This window comes from Eubalaena glacialis, chromosome 1 (genome assembly GCF_028564815.1).
Source record: "Eubalaena glacialis isolate mEubGla1 chromosome 1, mEubGla1.1.hap2.+ XY, whole genome shotgun sequence".
NCBI classification, from domain to species: Eukaryota; Metazoa; Chordata; class Mammalia; order Artiodactyla; family Balaenidae; genus Eubalaena; species Eubalaena glacialis.
The window spans coordinates 185,282,696-185,301,856 of NC_083716.1; the positions used below are offsets into that span (position 1 = coordinate 185,282,696).

The 19,161-nt window shown below is 39.2% G+C and overlaps 1 protein-coding gene across 9 annotated transcripts in view; it reads left to right on the plus strand.

The window, feature by feature from the left end:
* OSBPL6 (oxysterol binding protein like 6) overlaps window positions 1-11,994 on the plus strand; it is a 210,344-nt gene extending 198,350 nt beyond the window's left edge. For all 9 annotated transcript variants that reach the window (XM_061202541.1, XM_061202527.1, XM_061202561.1 and 6 more), the window contains 6 exons: window positions 1,386-1,464; window positions 3,028-3,172; window positions 5,147-5,291; window positions 7,115-7,241; window positions 9,222-9,344; window positions 10,523-11,994. In XM_061202541.1, the coding sequence (XP_061058524.1) occupies window positions 1,386-1,464; window positions 3,028-3,172; window positions 5,147-5,291; window positions 7,115-7,241; window positions 9,222-9,344; window positions 10,523-10,631 (728 nt within the window). In that variant the 3' untranslated portion in view covers window positions 10,632-11,994. The remainder of the gene's footprint in view (window positions 1-1,385; window positions 1,465-3,027; window positions 3,173-5,146; window positions 5,292-7,114; window positions 7,242-9,221; window positions 9,345-10,522) is intronic.
* The last annotated feature ends 7,167 nt before the right edge of the window (window positions 11,995-19,161 follow it).

Consider the following 19,161-nt stretch of genomic DNA (forward strand, 5'->3'; position numbering starts at 1 on the left):
TTGAGAAATTAGATTTCCTGATTTAAAGATGGAACCATGTCATCTAGGAGATGGGATTATTTATTTAGGAAGCAAAGCCCTATGGAACAGCAGAGATCTATGCTGACTATGCCAGCTCAGGGCTATTCCTTTACCTCATTCAACTCATTGTCTGCATCTTTAGCATGGAGGTTGTATCTGCTGGCTTCTTGCTTCTTGAGGGTGTACAAAGAGATCTTAATCCTCAAAGAAGGCTCTAGAACATGTCATATGTGGTCACAGTCTATTTAGATATATATACATTGCAGTGATTTCTGGTCTTTAACTCATTGAGGCTTGAGGGTTTGGATTGAAGTCTCTACTAAATCAATACCCATTGTTCGATTAGAATGTTGCAAACTTGCCTAGAATAAAAAGTTTCAAAACCCCTCTAGAAAGAAAAAAAACATATATGTAAATTTACCATTAAGTGTGAATAGTTCCCTCACATTCAGGGGAGGTCAAAAGGGTACTTCACTGATCGCAGAATGACTTTTCTCACATGTACTTCCTCAACCTAAAAAGGATATGAAATGATAGAGCAGCACTGTGACTGTACTTTATTGCAGATTAAGAAAGTAAATCATGTCTTGTTCATAACAAAGAGTCAGAAATTTTGTGGAGATAGCACTAAGCTCCCTTACTTCATCAGAATGAGACCGGGCAGTTATTACAAATGCACAGATACACCTGAGTGACCACAGGTAAAACATAAAGCCATCATGTGAGATGAAGTGCTGGGCCCTGGGTGGTATCTTAACAACCAGCATAGGAACATGTTCATTAAGTTAATCCCACTTTCTCATAAATCTTACCTATCTGTGTTTAGAGGCATTATTTTTTTACTGTTCTCCCAAGTCATGTAACTCTTTAAATAAATGTGTATATAAATCAATCGTACTGCCATACCACAATCTGCAGTTACTTTTTCTATACATCATACACACACACACATACACATACACACATATATACATATATATATATAAAATATTTCCACCATTTAGTTAAAACAACATTTGTGGAGACGTTAACGCCGAGTAGAGTCTATGTATGTGTGTATGTGAATATGCATACATACACACACAGGTTATTCCAAGACTTTACCAGTTTTATTTGTTGAAAACACATATAGAGCATATATTATGGAAAATATACATAGATATTTGGGGGGGGGTTTCACAGTTAATCTTCTCACCTTGGGCCATCCTCAGGCACTTGTCTTATTAAAGCAACACTATAGAATCAGTTGGGATTACAAAAGTTTCCTTTGTAAAATATAAAGTGTAATACAAAAGTTCATTTTTCTAGAGTAAATGATTAGATATGGAGTGTATATTTCTTGTCCTCTGCCTTATGTCGTTTAGATATCAGATGGAAAAACAAGTTCTGGGGGAAGTCAATGGAAATCCTGCCTGTGGGAACCCTGAATGCCATGCTTCCAAAGTAGGTTGCGCTCATCTTCCTTTTGGTCTCTTATCTGCTTTTTTAAATCATAAATGGCTATTTGAAACTCTAGAAGGTGCCAAGGGGCCATTTCCCTGTATGGCCAATGTTTCTGTTAACTTCACTGAAGTTTTGAGACTGGGCCCCAATATAAGCTAATGAGAACTTTAGCAAATGTGTCGAAGCTTCCTTTTTATCTCTTCACATCCTGCATTCATCAGTCAACGCCCACCTGTCCCAGTCACCACATTAGTTTGCATTTTTATGAAAATAAAATGCAAACTAAAATGGCTCTTTTTAGCCATTTCTTTTTTATATAATTTATACTTTCACTTTTGAGTTCATCTTAGATCCAGGCACTATTTTTAATGTTTAGTTCATTAAGGAAGTGATAGAATCCTTTTATGGTTGTTTTCTAGAGGATATAGCCTATACATCTTAAAATTAATTGAAGTTTTCATTGAGGCCAAAGGCTTGATTGTTTTTCTTTCTTTCTTCATTTGGTTGATTTTTGTTCTGTTTTGTTTTTGTCTATTTGAATGACAGAATTTGCTGGTAGATTCAATATAGAGAATGGTGGGGAGAGGGAGGAATTCCCGGGACCACAAAATAAACTTTCAGTATTTACAAACTTATGAGGAAGAGAGTTTTCTATGGTGCCTACATCATACCAATTCATAAATTTTTTAGAAACCCAGAAGCATTTTATTTTGAAACAGTGTTTTATTTGAACATATATGTAATGTGCAAATTTAAAGGTGAGTAGAAACTTTGTCATCGCCTTCCTTGGCAGAAACTCGGTAACCTTACTCTCCAGAATTTGTATTAGATTTATGCCATCTATGCTCATCAGTCTTTTCCCAAAGAATTATTCACATATTTGGCCTTAACTCACAGCATGAAACAATGTCCTCAGAGTAGCCTTTCTTGAATGCACACCCTACTCTCTCCTCCCTGGGACCCTACTGTGATGGCCCATTGCCTGTAGGGTAAATCCAGACTCACTGGTGGGTCAGTGAGGGCCTTGGCTGCTCTGCCCTGTCCCACCTTTCCAACCTTACCTCCCGTCACACCCACTCACCTGAAGTGTGCCACACACAGGCCCCCGGATGCATTGTGCCCTTCTGGCCTCTGTGGCTTCGTCTCTGCCTTTCCCAGCCTGTAGTACCTTCCTCTCCACCCTCCAAGCTTAGACCAGACCCAGCCTCCCCTAGAAAATCTTCCTTGCCGCTCGCCCCACGTTCCAGGCAGATCTAAGGACACTCCTCTGTGCTCTTATAAGCATCCATCTATCCCTACCGTACTATTGGCTCCAGGAGAGCAGGAAACAGACCCTATTGAACTTGGTAGCTTTAGCACCTGGCCCATAGAAAGCACTGAAATGTTCCTTAAGTGAATGAATCATGTCATAAATGGCCTTGACCACATAGAAACTTCCAAGAAAGAAATAAGAGAAAGATGAAGGGAAAGGAAGCTATGGCTAAAGAATATTCTCATTGGTAGAAACAGTAATATTTATTTGTTACCTTCACTGTTTTTAATCAGTGCTGTATTCTTCACTAGGTATGGAGATTGCTATGTGTGGAATAAGGTCACCACGTGCATACACAACATCCTGAGTGGGAGGAGATGGATAGAGCACTATGGAGAAGTAACCATTAGAAATACCAAAAGCAGTGTTTGCATTTGCAAACTCACATTTGTCAAGGTAAATAATCTTACAATAGCAAAGGAAAGATACATAAAATGCTTCCTAGGGAAGAAATAAAACAATTACCTTAAGCAGCAGCAAGTGAGTTAGTTCTGTATCATTGATCCGTACGGACATTTTAGATAAGAAAGCAGAACCAACTGGTGGAGTTGCTCCGGGCATGCGGATGTCTTACAGTGTAGAGGTCAACAAAGGCACCATCTTGAAAGAGAAAAAAAAAATTCTTTTTAAAGAATTTTCTTTTTAAGCAGCCAGTTCATTAAGTAAAATTCCAGAGAGTACTTCTTGCCTATAACAAGTCTCCTGGTTTATATTCTATTTATATTCCGCTTGATTACAACATATTCAAGTGATCTTATTTTAGGGAACTAAATATATCGCACTTGTCATTTTCTGAAGATGCATAGAGATGATAGCTTCCGGTCCCTATAAGCTTATCCAACTCTGCCATTATTATATAATCTTAAATAAGTTCAACAAAAAGCAGTACCTTTATTAACAAGAGAAGATGTTAGATATTTTTCTTTTTTCCTTTTTTCTTATAGACTGATTAGGTGGCTCAGAACTGAAGAGCCAGGATCACTATTTGCGCTGACTGGGTCGTGCGTGACAGTAGCTGTGCGCACTTAGTTTTCTAGGCTAGGAGAAACTTCGATTTAGGCCTGCCCCTAATATTTGCAGAGCTCAGGGCAAGAGTACAAATGGCAGTCCCCATACCGTATGTGTAAATATTTAAAGTATGTAAATCAAGCCCACAAGCTGTCAGATAAAATATGTTCTATCCTTTCACGCTGACAAAAGTACCTTTTTTGACAAAGCCTGCAAGTCCAGGTTGGACACTTGGGAACACCGAGCTGGAAACCTGGCAGCGCAGGAGAACCAGGCTGGCCCACGGCCTTCCCCACTTGCTTCCCACCCCCAGCTCTGCCCTGCGCTGCAGGGGGCTGCAAACACATGTGTAGGCAGTCCAGTCCACACCCCCTCAAACAGCCACCCTTGGCCACCCCTCAGGCCTAACGATAAATCCAAGGAAAGGCCTGTGCAGGCTGTAGAATAAGCTTAGAGCCAATTGTGGTTTTTTTTGTTTTTGGCTGCGTTGGGTCTTCGTTGCTGCACGCGGGCTTCCTCTAGTTGTGGCGAGAGGGGGCTACTCTTCGTTGCAGTGCACGGGCTTCTCATTGCGGTGGCTTCTCTTGTTGCGGAGCACGGGCTCTAGGCGCGTGGGCTTCAGTAGTTGTGGCACGTGGGCTCAGTAGTTGTGGCTCACGGGCTCTAGAACGTGGGCTCAGTAGTTACGGCACACAGACTTAGTTGCTCCGTGGCATGTGGGATCTTCCCGGACCAGGGCTCAAACCCATGTCCCCTGCATTGGCAGGTGGATTCTTAACCACTGCGCCACCAGGGAAGTCCCGCTTAGAGCCATTTGGACAAGGAATTCTAGGGTCCTGCATACTTGGGGCCTGATCTAGAATAGGGGCCATGGGATCCAGATGGGTAAACTCCCGCAGACTTCTGACCCCTTGGGGAAGAGCATGGCTGGAAGAGAGCTAGAACAAGGTGTTCCTGATTAAATTTAGTCATTTACAGCTACTATGAAAATTATTTTACAAGCTATTTCTCCAGTGTTGCCAATTGAAAATCATTAAAATCCATGAGCCAAGGGTAGTTCAAGACAGGACAATGGGAGGAAGAAGTTGCTAACCTATAAATTAATATTCAGTTAAGACAGAAACTGAGCCTTCTCTGGGCTGTGCTATCATGCTCTAACATGGAGTGGGGTCATCCCTTTCTTAAAAGTTAAGCCAGCTAACACTTAGATAGCCACCCTTCCATGCAAAACATTTTGAGATAGATGCCTGGAAATGGTTTGCATGAGAAACTTCAAGGTTAAGAAAATTTTCCATGTGGAAATTACAGGGATTGGTGTTATTAAAGAGATTGAGTGTTTTAACTGGAGTTTGGTTTCTCCAGGTGAATTATTGGAATTCTAATGTGAATGAAGTCCAGGGGGTTGTGATGGATCAGGAAGGGAAGGTGGTGTACCGGCTGTTTGGGAAGTGGCATGAAGGGCTATACTGCGGTGTGGCCCCTTCCGCCAAGTGCATCTGGAGACCAGGTGAGACCGGCATGAGTGTCCTGCCTCAGGGGGGCGCCATGAGTGGCAGAAGGTAGGGAAGGTCAGATCATCCCATGCAGTACACCTTATGTTTTCTTTTAATAGATTAAAAACATAGATGCTTAAGACAATAATATTTACATTTATACTCAATCCACAAGTTAAATAAATTCCAATATTTGATAGTAAGGAGTTGTAGAATTGAGACCAAATCTGACGTGTGGTCAGAGATTGGGCTTCATGTAAAATCTCTCTAAATGTAATAACCGCATTTCAAAAGCTAGGTATACTTATTAAACCATTGGAATAATTGAAATATACAAACTCAAATCCCTACTCGTGTTATTTATTCTCTGTTTTAGTAAAACAAAGGAGAGCCTGCAAACATCCATAATCCACAAATTCAATAATTTAACCAGAATAAGTGATCTTTTTACTTGAGCATCAAAGAGCTGCAATATGCTGACATTTAATAAAAGACATCAAGAGAGTTCTGGTAATACACTAGCATATAATTGACTCTCAAGTACAAATGGAACAAGACTCCACATGACATTTATTTTCGTTGGAATTTTGTCAGTTAATCCCTAACTTTAAAATTAGTTGTTGGTTTCCTCAATGAGTATTTAAATTCCCTGCTAGTAGAGTGGTTAGTTCATTCATTTGGCAATTATGTATTGAGTACTGACTAAGCATCAGGCTTTGTTCTAGGAGCTTGGAGCACATAATGAGCAGAGCCTACAAAGATCCTGCTGTCGAATTTAGTTTGAAAGTGCCAGTAAACATTAATTTAGATCTGAATCTTTTTCTGTTCTAAATGGAAGTAAATTGTAAGTGTTTTTTGGTGAAATCTTAATGCTCATAGTTAGTCACCCAAGCATTTAGTTACCCAGTTGGGTATTTGAGAGAAAAATTAGCCAGTGAAGACTACTATATGTACAAAGTTTTATTTTAAAAGCTGGATTTTATTAAATATATGAATCTATCAGTTCTGATAATCAACATAAAGTTTCCCATTTAACAAAATAAAACCAATTTAGTTCACTTAAAAAATTTGTAGGGACTTCCCTGGAGGTCCAGTGGTTAAGACTCCACACTTTCAGTGCAGGGGGAGCAGGTTCGATCCCTGGTTGGGGAACTAAGATCCTGCATGGCACGCAGCACGGCCAGAAAAAAAAAGAAAAAACAACTTGATCCCAGGCCTTAAGAATTCCCACAGATGAAGATCCAAGGGACAAGAGCTCACAGTCAAAAATCACAAAACACAAAAGGAACCCAGGCAGAGTAAGACTTACCACACTCTGAAAATAAGAGCACTTGATATTTCAAGAAATAAGAGGCCTCTTTCAAAACTATGATTAAATATCAACATTTATAGAGAAAGAAAACAATATTTACCACGAACAGATCCTCACTAAATGAATTTCCAAAAGATGCACCTTTATCCTCCCACATAAAAGGTCAGAGATACAAGAAGGAACAGTGAGCAACCATACTGGGCATATGTGGGTATATCTAAACAAACAATGACTGCAAAATTAACAGTAATATCTAACTCGTCGGGGAATAAGAATAGCATTTACATTGGAAAGTGGTGATCTTCAAGTTATTTGAGAGGAGGGTGAAGATACTGATTACCTACCCAGTGTTTTAAATTAAGTGTGCAAATAATCATTAATCCTTTAAAAAAAATTGCAATCTAGTGTTTATGACTATAAATTTGATGTTAATGTGAGTATTAATTAAGCACCCGAGTTAAGTCAGCTTCTGCATGTTCTGTAAGCCTCTTTGCCTCTCACAGTGGTTCCTTGGCCTCATTCCAGGTTCCATGCCGACCAACTATGAGCTCTACTATGGCTTCACAAGGTTCGCTATTGAGCTTAATGAGTTAGATCCTGTACTAAAAGATCTCCTTCCACCAACAGATGCCCGATTCCGGCCAGATCAGAGGTGAGCAGGGCAGTGGTATTTAAAATGAACACTAGGTCATGGCATGGTGCTTACAGAAGTCATCAAGACTTTTGCCACCATCATTTATTTATTCATTGAATCATTCATTCCCTTATTCACTCAGTAATAGCTGAGTCTTCTACCTAGGTAAAGAGCATTCAGAGGATGATCATAATAGAAGATTAGCTCAACAAAAGTTCCCCGCAGAAGGTAACACAGATGTTTTTTAACAAAAAGTGCCCCCCCACCAGTTTACCAAAGGTCTGCAAATTATTGAACTGTTCACACAATCACTCCTCACCTCAGTGTTTGTACTTCTATAGTTCTATTACTCTATAACATGGACTATCTTTTTTTTTTTTTTTTTAAATTTATTTAGTTTTGGCTGTGTTGGGTCTTTGTTGCTGCGCGCGGGGCTTTCTCTAGTTGCGGTGAGCGGGGGGTACTCTTCGTTGCGGTGCGTGGGCTTCTTATTGCTGTGGCTCCTCTCGTTGCGGAGCACGGGCTCTAGGCACGCAGGCCTCAGTAGTTGTGGCACACGGGCTAGTAGTTGTGGCTCGCGGGCTCTAGAGCACAGGCTCAGTAGTTGTGGTGCACGGTCTTAGTTGCTCCACGGCATGTGGGATCTTCCCGGACCAGGGATCGAACCTGTGTCCCCTGCATTGGCAGGCGGACTCTCAACCACTGCACCACCAGGGAAGCCCGGACTATCTTTTTTTTTAAATTTTTTATTGAAGTAACATTGGTGTTACATTATATAATTATAACATTACATATATAGTAACATTATATAATTTTCATGTATGCAACATTATATTTCTACTCCTGTATACCTGTGTATACCAAAAATTTCATTTCCATCCATCACCATACAGTTGATCCCCTTTATCCATTTCAGTGAAGAATAAGAGGATAAGATACAGGGGTACCTAGAAATACTTTGAGTCAAAGTGTGGAGTTTTCCCAACGTGTTTTTGATCCCCTGGGGTGTGAGATATACTCAAAATACAGTACCTTTAATACCTTCTGATTCTTTTTTTTTTTTAATTATTCTTACATTGTTCTGTACTCATGTTGTCCATTCCTACAGAATTAGTTTTACTTCTTACAAGAATTCTATATGTCATACAAATTGTATCCAAGATCATTTTCTGTTCCCAGTGTCTTTGTGGCTTCATCTGTCTTCTGCCAAAATGTTCCCAGTATTGAATGTTCTACTATTTAGTTCTCTCATATTCCCCCCTCTTTCTCTAGAACATGCAGTCTCACTATTTGACATTCAAACTTATCATAAGCTTCCTGTACAGTGTGTATCATATTATATACCTGTTCTTTGCTCTCATTTTGGAATTTAAATATTTGCAAATCACCATTGGGTCTGCTTTTTTCTTCTCAATTCTATTTCAATATTCCCTTTCTGAATTTCATTTACTATTCATTTCCTTTCTGTGGCCTTTTGTAATTTCCCCCAACTGTTACCTTATCCTTTTTCATCAGTTTTACTCTCTCCAATAAAACAGGAAAACTCCTTCCCTCTCAATCTGTTCTAAAAGTAGCTGGAGAACAGTCAGGTACCATCCTCCATGTTGTGGCCTTTAACAAGTGCTTTATGATAACGTGGAAAAGGAGCACAACCGGGGACTTCATGACGTCCTAACCCCAGACTCTCTAGTCAACCTGAAAATCTCAAGTTGTGGAACCCTAGACAGCACAGAAAAGTCTTCAAGGCCAACCACTTACTTTTCACTCCTCCCATTTTATTGCTGAATTCAATAATTCAGTTCACATACACAGAAAGTATGTTAGCTGATGGCAGACAGAGAGAGTATGGCCTGGGGAAGGGGCAAAGGGACGTAATCAGAGCATTACTGTTCACTGTGTTATGTTCACAGCAACCAAAATTTAAGTTTATGCAAATGAGATTATTTTGTTCTCAGAGAAGAAGGTAACGTATTAAAAGATAAACTGCTTTCTGCTTAGATTTTTGGAAGAAGGAAGTTTAGAAGCTGCAGCAGCAGAGAAGCAAAGAGTAGAGGAACTCCAGAGATCTCGAAGACGATACATGGAAGAAAACAACCTTGAGCATATACCAAAATTTTTTAAGTAAGTCAGTTTTCATGTTTTGCAAATGGTTGCCACAAGCAATGAAAAACTCCAGGTAAAAAGAAAATGAGGGATAGTTTTATGTCCAGGAAACTTCGAGGTGGAAAATTAAACTGATTTTCATCACTGGTTTTGGCAGTGAAAATACTGAATCAGATTTTGGTCTTGTGAAAAGTTTGTAACCATAAAAATAAATTTTCCTCGACATCTCTTTTCCTTTCATGGACAGCAATAGAGAGTGAGGGTCTTGCCCAGAAGGCTCTTTGTCCTCCAGCTACACCCTTTCGAATGGTAGAAACTTGTTCCCACTCCCTCACCCAGAGATAAGGTGGGACCCCACTGCCCACAAGGTCATCCTGGCTTCCTTAGTATTTAATTTTATTTCTATCACATGGAGCTTATATCCGTTCAGATTTGATCCTTCTGTGGTATGATCACGGGTGATTATTACAGGATTATTTGCAGGATGCCTCACACAGACTAAGCTGTAGTTTCCAGATACATCTGTTGCCCTTCAGAGCCAGGACAAATCAGCTCAGAATAACCTCATACCCTTTCTAGTTGCCACCTCCTGGCTGCACTAGAGCAGAAATGCAGTCTTGCCCTTTAGATGTTGAAAGTGCCCTCATTGGGTGTGGACCCTGAGGAGGCTCTTACAGCTAATGAGGTTGCATACGTTCCCCACAAGTGAAGTAGAGAAAATTCTTGTGGGTCTGGGGTCTGAATTTCTAGTTACAAGGTTTATACATGCTTTGTTTGGGCCACTTCGCTTTTTTTTTTTTTTTTTTTTTGGCCATGCTGCACGGCATGTAGGATCTTAGTTTCCCCAACCAGGGATTGAACCTGCACCCTCTGCATTGGAAACATGGAGTCTTAATCACTGGACCACCAGGGAAGTCCCTGTTTGGGCCACTTCACTTTCTAGTCCTGCCTTGAGGTGATTTATTCCCGCCCTTAGCCCCTCTCCCCATGACCCTACCCACTTCCATTTCAAACATTTCACAACAAAAGTGAATTTATTTCTAGTCAAAATAGTCAAATCATCAATCAGCAGATAGGATGCTCACTGGCTTACCAAGTACTGCTTATATGTACACGTCTTATCCACAGGAGAGGGTCCAATTAGCAGGTCACCTGAATGAGATTTGTGTCTAATGTTGATTTTTATACTTTCACAGAAAAGTGATTGATGCCAATCAAAGAGAAGCCTGGGTTTCTAACGACACCTACTGGGAGCTGCGAAAGGACCCTGGGTTTAGCAAAGTAGACAGCCCTGTTCTTTGGTAAACTGGGAATATAGAGCTAGCCAACATAACACGCTCTGAATGAATAAATAACTATGCACAATTATGTTTCTTAGAGCTCCGCGTGGTTTCTGGGTCGACTGAAAACCGACCATTTGCTTTTCTATTCATCTTTATAATGGACTTTCAGAAGTGCATTAGACAAGGCCCCTAACCACTTTCAGATCCTTTCTGTTTTGCTGCAACCATATTCCTTACAAAAGTCCACACCCTCCTCGAAAAGCAGAATAAAAGGAGCAGAATATAAAATCCAAGGTCTGAAGAGTCTATAAAGAAAAACAAACTGTAACTGGTGCTTAAAGCTGATCCAGAGAGTTTAAAGCAACATGACATATGAACCACGCATTTGGTCCTTTTCTGGAAGCGCCATCCCCTCGTTGCAGGAGCTCCTGGGCCACAGCAGTCAGCTCAGATGTCGAGTGTGTCTGTTTGATGTGGTGTACTTGTGCTGGCCTTGTCAAAAAAGACGATGCTTTTTTGACATTGTGATGCTTCTCAGAACCTGTTCCATCTGTACGCCATTGTTCATGCCTTAAGAAATGCAAAGATGTACAATAAATCATTTTTTAAACGTGTGCTCCTAGGTTTATGTGAAGGACAGATCTTTTGAATCATGGCATGATTCACTTTCTGGGATCAGAAGAATTATGAGACTAACTCAAATGGATTAAAAAAAGTAAACAACATGTGCTTTACTTTGATATATTGGTTACTGTATCATATGTCTGAAGGGCAAGAAGGAAAAGGTGTGCTAAGTAGATCTCTGTATTCAGTTGCTCGTCAGTTTCCTGTCCTGCGTACAGTTAATAAACCATCCCTCTTCCACCTAACCTCCCATTGTGCCCTATTATTTGGCAATATCCGTATTTGATTTGAACACTCGGCATCAGTGTTGAAACTTTGGAAGGAAATAACAAAAAGCATATGGAATTTGTCTGTGGGCTTAGGAGTACTGTAAACGTAACTGATTTTGAGTGAAACACAGTGTAACCCACATCTATCCTGTGCCCAACCCGTTGGCACTGTTGGAATTCCACTGGGAACAGAAGTGAGACCACTAGAAGCTTATTTGCAATGTTTAAATGAGTTCTATGCAAATTCATATTTCATATTCTCATCAAGCGTTTCTGTATGATACATGACCACATATTAAACACTTACCTTGCTATTGGCAGAGATATAAAACTTAAGCTAAGGAATTTATCCATACCAACAAAAATGGGGGGAGGTGAGGGACAGAAATGTGTTTTGAGTACTTCAGGATTTGTTTTTTCCTCCACTAATATATAGAGGCTTTTGTAGTAACTTGCATCAGTATTCCTGAGTTTCTGCACATAGATAACTATTTAAATGCCTATATATTTTTTTAAAAATCTCTTTAGAGATTTTCCTAGAGAATTATAAAATCACGTATATTTTATTCTGTTACGTTTTTATTCTTAGACTCTTACCATCAGATTTTACGTGTTATTTTAAGCTCTGATAACAAGGTTACTAACATCTTACATTTTGTTATGAGGTGTTGATTTTAGTGTTGTTTCTCCCACTCAAAGCATTCCTAATAATGGCTATTCCACTATCAAACCAAGACTGCTGAGAGCATAAGGGAAAACTCTGAAGTCTCCACTAAGTGGAGCAAGTTTTAGTTATCCTGAAACTCATTCCTCCTTTTATCTGAGTCCATACGTTATATGTACAGCATGCACTGGTTTAGAATGAAATTTCATTGTCAGGCAAACTCCCTAATCCATCACTAGCTCTGAGCATGTAAGCAACACCCTCCCTCGGTGTCTCAATGTCTTTAATTCCTGTTTTAAGTCTTGGGTGCCTTCCCCCATAGTAGTAAAATTTCCCTTATTATCAATTCTTTTTCTGCTCATTCATCTTGACGTTCTTTGATCTGCATCCTGAGATACATGCCTTTAATTTTAATTAGAATGTAATTAGAATTTTGTTGACTTCCTCAGAGAAGTATGTTCTCCCATGATTGGTAAAACTTTAGATACTATTTACAGTGCTTCTTGTCTGTATTTACTAGCACTTCCCTGAAGCGTCTCCAGATTTTAGCCTAAAGATAAGGAAAGAATTCTGCAAATAAAGATACTACAAATAGGAAGATACTACAAGTAGGAAGGTAAGGCACCAGGTGACCAACGATAATATCAATCAGGCAGCTGGAAGAGGACCCAGGAGGGAAGCAACTACTGTACCTCGCAGTGAGTTTTAATTAAGAAAGAGAATAACTAGTAGAATGGACCTTTACTACCTAATAAGTTAAACATACAAATCAGGTAGGTGAATGTTGGTCAGAGCTAACCTGAAACTCTGACTAGAATTTCAAGATGAGAATGAGAAGAATGTCAAATTAATTAAGATCACCACATTCTTTATAATATCCCAGATTTATTATTTATTTTGAGATTCTGATATCCCGATTAGAATTCCAGTTCAAGTGAGCAATTCAAGTTTTAGGTAACGCTCCTATAATACCTGATTCACAAATCTCCCCATCAAACATTCATACCAATGTAATGGCCCCATCCCCCATTTCTTTCTCACTTTTTATTTATTTGATGGTTACAGAATTGTGACACTTATTCTGTTCGGAATTTTCATCTGCATAATTTGGGGGCTTTTGAGACTAGTTTAAACAGCAAAAGGATAGAATAGATATTAGGTCATTCTTGATAAAACATGACTTATTTCTTAGAATTTTATATAAACCTTTTTATTTCAGGGGCACTTTTTTTTTCCCCTAAAGCAATCTAGGATAGAAGTGGACTTAATATATCTTTATATCTCCCCTGTGATTTACTGTAAGCTCCTTCATGTTTTTGAGCTGGTCATTAAGGAAAGCAGTAAGTGATGATGGTCCTATGGATGTGGCTAGGCAGAACAGATCGATGGCACACACCAGCAGGCATAAAGGCCGACCTGAAACTAATTATTTTGCTTCCATATGCTGCTACCCAGGGTGCAAATTTACTCTCAGATTTTACTGTTATTTTATTGGGTTGTTTGATTAAGTCATTATTTTTCATGGGTTACTTTAAATTCCAGGCAGTCGTAAAAATAAACCTCATTTGAGATACCTTTTAATATTACATATCAATTATATGTGACATAAAAACTACCAAATGTATTTTGGTAAGAGAAACCAAGGAGTTTTTCATACAAGGGATGCCACGTTGTCGATTTTCTAAACCTTTTGCTGCTCTTCCTTATTCTGGCCCCAGGACTTCTAGCGATTCCACTAATCAATCATTACGTTAGGTCCTGCCCCCAAGGAGCACTGGAGGGCGGAGTTAAAGAGGAAACTGATCCGACTGTTTTGCTTCGTTTGATTACCGCCTTGGCTGGAGAAGGGTTTATAATCATAATCGAATGTACATTTTGTTAGTACCTTGTGGATTACCCATTTTGTCTAATCTTGTTCTCTGTCATCCAGATAATGAAGTGTGGGAGCAGAGCTCCTCACACACCAGGGGTTGTAATAAATGTTTGCACTTGAGTTGGTATATTATGACTGTGGCAAAGTAAATAAAGTTTGTGTACAAAATATTTATTTCTATGGGAACCATTATGTTCAGGATATATAAAATGTATCTAATTAAACAATTATGAATCTATTTTGTGCTCTAGAAATATTCTTTTGGAGGAAAGATGGAAAAAGTGTCATTGGAGCTAGGATTAAAATGTTTGGGTTTTTTTTTTTTCTTTTTTTCTCCAAAAAGCTTCCCAGTCATTTAGAAATAGTGCTTATCAAACTAGGATTAGATTCTCTAAGTTTTAATTGAATTTCTTTTGTGAAATTGATACATCTAAAATATATATCACATGAATCATTCTGTTAAACCTGACTTTAATACATAATTGTAAGAACATACATTTGTGACTGAATTGTTAAACCTTCGCTGCAGCCTTCGCTATTAGAGAAAATGGCAAATTGTTTAAGAAAGGACTAGCTTTAATTTTTCCAAAATGATATCTAAAGAAGAACGAATTTTTTAAAAATTGCTGTGCTGAGTCAGCATTCCCAACATCTTAAGCAAATGAGCCCCATGATTAAGGCAGCTTACAGGTGGCAGTATGCTGCTACTCAGGGTGCAAATTTACTCTCAGATTTTGCTTGTTTTTAATTGGCTTTTTAAAAAATTAAGTCATTATTTCTCATGGGTTACTTAAAATACCCCATAATTTCCAGCTTACAGGCCTGTCAGTCATATGCATACTTCAGTTTTCCAAAACAACTATCTTACTTGATTCATTTTCTCTTTCCCTCTGGTCCTGAAATAGTGAGGGGCAGGGATACACGTGTCTGTTCTTTTGCACTATGTCATTGAGTGTTTATAAAATATGCAACATTTATGCACAGTTGCAGGGTAGTATATCAATATTAGAACCACTGCATTTAGCTCCGTGGAACACTATTAAATGTTCATCTATTAAAAATTACCCCATAATTATGTATTATTAGTTTCCTCGGTATCTCCAGATTGGTAGGAAAAAACATAAAAAAGGAATGCTTTTATTTTCTGCAAAAAAATTTTTTTCTATCATTTCTTCCTTCTAAATATAAATTAGGGCAATTTTGGAAAGAGGAATATCAAGTTTTCATAAAGCAAAGTATAATCCTATTTGCGTTCTACCTGTTTCTTCTTACTCTTAGTTAATGGGGTAAGCACAACTTAACACTGTTAAAGACAGAATAATGCTAAAACTATCACTTCTTTTATCCTAGGTAGCAACTCCCCACCCCCTTTAATTATCTTCATTCAGTTATTTCTTGAGGAAATAATGTGGCTGCTAGAAACTTTTTTTTTTTAAGTTTTATTGAGGTGTCACTGACATACAATAAACTTTACATATCTGAACTGTACAATGTGATACATTTTGACATATGCATATACTCTTGACACCAGCACCACAATTACAATAGTGGACGTATCCATCATCACCAATCGTTTCCTCTGCCCCTTTCTAATCCCTCTCTCCTCCCCCTCCCCATCCTTCACCCCGAGGCAATCATTGATCAGCTTTCATCACTTTTCAAAATCTGTGTATTTTCTTGTATTAATTGCATATGGAATTTTTCCAGAAGGCTGTATGCATATGGTAGAAGTATGCCTCCAAACCCCTCCCATGCCCCTACCCCAGTATCCACCATCAAATAATAATATATTGCAAGAGAAAGAAGATCTCATTAAGTCCTAGGTTTGGTAACCCAGTAAAAACTTTAGATTTGAAATACTTAGAAAACAATGAACTATTTTTCACATCAAAATAGCCATATAAGTTAATTAATTCATTTCCATCTTTTAGGGGTCCAAAATAATGGTAACACTGAACTTGCCAGCAGTGCTGTGGAAGCCCTGGGAAGTGGTTTTCTCTTGTTTGTAATGAAAGAATACCTGACAAAGCTGTGGGAATCCAGAATGATGGCTCTTGAAATAACGTCATGTTGATGAGGAAGAGAAGGGAAGTAGCCTACGCTGAGTTACGTATTGTTGGCCTCCCCAGCCCCACTTTTGGGTCACAAACATTTGAAACTTCCAGTACTCAGGAAGGCTGCTTTTCCGTCTCTTAAAACCTTCTCACTCCCCATCTGGAAATAAAGTTGCTAAACCTAATTTTGAAAAAGAAATGGAAATGAAGTGCCTGAAATCCAGTGAACTTCCTGCCATTGGCTACTGTGCAAGCTGAAAGCTTATTCTTTACATCCTGCCCCCCAAAGCACCTTCCCAGAGACTGTCAAATACAGCATGATTAACATTAAATGCGAATGAAGAGAAAAGGCAAGAATGAATAAAAGAGAAATGGAATCTGGGAAAGAAAAGTAGGTTCTCTAAGTGGGGCGGGGCTCATGCTCCTTGGGGGCGGGTGGATGGGTCGATCCCAGGGGGCCAAGTTATTATCTTGGATGTTGGTTTACGCACAGATTCCTGAGCTTCCCTCGAAAGACTGAGTCCATACATCTAGGGTGTGGACCAAGACTCTGCGTTTTAACAAGCACCCTCAGCCCCCAGGGAATCGTGCGGCTGACGGGGGACCCTCCAATGAGGGTGTGCTGGCCTAACCTCCCACTCCCTCGCCCCTGTTTGTTGTTTTTCTCACAGTGACATTCAAGTAGTCGCCAAGAAAGTCTATTTCAAGAACTGGAAACTGCCTAGAGCTCAGTAACTTGTGACTCTGCCATTTGTGGCTTCTCCTCACTTTTGTGACTTCTGTCCCTTTGCCAGGGCTGTCATATGCAGGTGAAGAGTGGGGAGGGCAGAACTCTGAAACCTACAAGATGAGATTGTGTTAATCCAGAGCCCTACAAGTGTGTTCTGGAGGCATCTAACCAGCCCACGCAACCAGAATTTACTCTTCAAAGCCAAGGGTCAACCTCCCCTGCCCCACCTTCCACTCCCATTTACACCTGGTCTATGTCTCCAAGGGGAGTTTTGTTTTGTTTTGTTTTTAATTTCCTTTGGCGGTGCTGCATGGCATGTGGGATTTTCGTTCCCTGACCAAGGATCGAACCCATGCCCCCTACAGTGGAAGCTCAGAGCCCTAACCACTGGGCCACCAAGGAATGCCCTATGTATTTATTTTTTTAATTTTATTGAAGTATAGTTGATTTACAATGTTGTGTTTAACTTCTGCTGTACAACAAAGTGACTCAGTTATACATATATATTCTTTTTTCATATGCTTTTCCATTACGGTTTATCACAGGATACTGAATATAGTTCCCTGTGCTCTACAGTAGGACCTTGTTGTTTATCCATCCTATACATAATAGTTTGCATCTGCTAACCCCACAATCCCAATCCTTCCCTCCCCCACCCCCCTTCCTAAGAAGAGGATTTTTTTAATTGGCTAATGGGGCCTGGCAGGTGGAAGCCACAGGGAAATTCTGTGGCAAAACATGCTTTGATCACCTGACTGATATTTTTATAATGAGGTCTAGCCACAAATTATTTTATCCAGATCAGCTTCTTCCCTGAAAATAATATATTTTAAACTTTTTATTGGAAAAAACTTCACTGTGAAATTACTGTGCTTATAATTGAGGGTATAAAGGCATTAGTCATGTACTGTTCATTTGCATATGGTCATTTTGAGATACAAAAATTAAATTTTATCATATATTAGTGATAGAATTTGAAGCAACTTTCTACAGAAAAATAGCTTGTAGTTAAATTTCCTAATGAAAGAGTAATTATCCACTGAAAAAAATTGTCGATTCTGTGCCACCTCAAAATAAGAGTTGTACTCTTCAATGAATGTTGTATACTAGAACGTTACATTTGTAAGAGCACAGAAAACAGCAAATTTTAAATAAACTATATAAAGAGGCTTGTTTTTTGTGAATAGTATGTTCTAATGACCTTTCCACGGAAGTAGTAAATATTTTTACCTCCAGCGAGACTTCAAGTAGCATGTAAAGAAGATTGCGTGCTTATTCTGACTACATTTCCAGCTCTTTTTTCATGTAAAAACAATGTAGACACTGTTTTCAAATCAAACACCAAAACACAGGACTTTTCTCTGAACTTTGAACATACTTATATTAAAAGACTCAGAAAGCTGGTTTCAGTTTTCTATTTGTTTCTAGATTATAGGAGTAAAGCTGTAGTTCATGAGGATTGCAGGAAACCCAATATCGCAAAGATCAGGGTTTTCCATGGCTGGTCTCTGGGGAAAGCCCCTAGGGGTTAGCTTTTGCTCATCCAAGTTCTCCCTTCAGAAAGAGAGTTTTCATAGGGGATATTTTCTTTCACAAGTGAAAGCACTTCCAATAAAGTAGTAATAGTGTATCCTGGTCTTTGTATGCATTGTAAATAGAGGATTTATCAGTCTTGAGCTCCAAGTCTCTAATTTCTTATGAAGAAGTGTAGGAAGAAATAATTGCAGAGGCAGTGTCAAAGAAAGCAATATACCAAACGTTTGGGTCACTAGAATCCCCAAATCAGTTTCTCCTAAAACAAATATTGACAGTCGACCTATTTTAATCCTGCTGGAATATGTTAAACACATAGGCCCTAGTGCCTTTCCACAGCCTGGTCCACTCTGGTGAATTTATAGGGTGATGCACAGCCTCTCCCGACACTGTCCAATCACGGAGATGATCTTCTCATATCCCCTCCGGGAAATGTGTTCCTAGTATTATTCTGAGAAGTTTGATGTGAGTGGCAGGAGTGCACCAAGAAATACTTCTGTCTTGTGTCCTTTTCTGAAAAGTATATGCAATAGAACTTCTTAGCTTAGATGGACAGAGGGATGGAGGGAGAGAGGGAGAGAAAGACTGAGAAAATGATAAGAACTCAAGATGTCAAAGAAATGCCCTGCTCCTTGCTGTATGTAATAAAGCAACTGGAAAGCAGATTGAAAATAAGAAGCAAAGGGACACAGTAGATGAAACTTGTATTTGCATAGTCTGTGATTATATAATCACGGCTACCATAAGTCAGTTCCCTAGTCCAATTACAAAGTCATGTCATAGAATTAACCTCTTATGAGTGCCC